Raw genomic sequence first — 1,120 nt, 5'->3', positions numbered from 1 at the left:
CGGTGTGCCCACCCCCTTACAGGTGGTCCCCAATTTATCTACTTGCCGAACTCTGTTTAATGTAATATATACTACCGTAAGGGCCTCTACATTCATAGCATTTGCATCTGGCAGTGGTCAGTGTTATTTTAAGAACTGTAAGCAGGGAAGCTCACCTGGGAGCCTCCATGTTGTCATGGAAGGACAGGCAGCAAAAGACAGTGGTTCTGTTCAGCTGCAGCTCAGTTCACGAGGAGACGGTGGCCCCCTCGTTAGGTGGAGCGACACAGACTAAGGTGTATAAATGGAAAGGCCTGTGGAAGAAGAGGGACTTCAAAAGTCTGCATGATTGTGGGTTGTGGCTTTGAAAGAGAGGGGAAATAGCTTGTGGTTGGGTGGGTGCATTTGGCAGGCTTGTCAGCGTGAGCAGAACCACATGGCAACCCCGGGGAAAACCCTGAAGAATCAGCACTTCAGGATTCTCCCTGGCAGCTGGATTATTCTGTCCGATTCCTAAGGGATGGAGCTCTCTCCCTCTGCTGATCATAAGGAAGAGGTGGGAGAGTATTGTAAACACTGAGGCAGAATAAGGGTATGTGAGGAGTGAGGGCATGCTCCCTTGGTCTTCACAAGAACAGGTCGCAATGAATGCTGAGAAGCAGCTGTCATTTTGTTTTTCACTCATTTAACTTAAAAAAAATAATTTATTTTATTTGATAAATAAATAGAAATACTGAAAGACTAGAATGCCAGAGCAAGCCTTTTTATGAAGCTGTGAATATTACCACCACCACCACCACCCCCGGACCATGCTTTTGGTGTAACTGTTGTCAATGACTTTTCCATAGCTGTTCAAGGCAACAATGAAGTCTCGATGTGGGATATGGAGACGGGAGACCGACGCTTCACGCTGTGGGCCAGCAGTGCCCCTCCTCTTTCAGAACTGCAGGTTTGGCTTTCTGGTTTTTGACCTTGGGACAGAATTTTGCAAGTCCTCTGCAGATTTGGGTTTGATGGAGTTATGTGCACACAGGGCCAATGGTACTGCTTCGGTGCAATAGATATCCAGAACATAATTTAAATTTTTGAGTATAAAATTTTGAATTTTTGCACTGAAATGTTCTGCATCTAAAGAAACATC

The 1,120-nt window shown here is 45.6% G+C and overlaps 1 protein-coding gene across 1 annotated transcript in view; it reads left to right on the top strand.

Annotated features, from left to right (window-relative positions):
- PIK3R4 (phosphoinositide-3-kinase regulatory subunit 4) overlaps positions 1 to 1,120 on the top strand; it is a 32,947-nt gene that overhangs the window by 28,283 nt on the left and 3,544 nt on the right. The window contains exon 17 of the mRNA XM_015425826.1: positions 828 to 928. Within this exon, the coding sequence (XP_015281312.1) occupies positions 828 to 928 (101 nt within the window). The remainder of the gene's footprint in view (positions 1 to 827; positions 929 to 1,120) is intronic.

The sequence above is a fragment of the Gekko japonicus genome, unplaced genomic scaffold, assembly GCF_001447785.1.
Source record: "Gekko japonicus isolate JY-2015 unplaced genomic scaffold, Gekko_japonicus_V1.1 scaffold2183, whole genome shotgun sequence".
Lineage (NCBI taxonomy): Eukaryota > Metazoa > Chordata > Lepidosauria > Squamata > Gekkonidae > Gekko > Gekko japonicus.
Note: the sequence above shows the minus strand (reverse complement) of the source record. Positions and strands in the feature narration are given on the sequence as shown.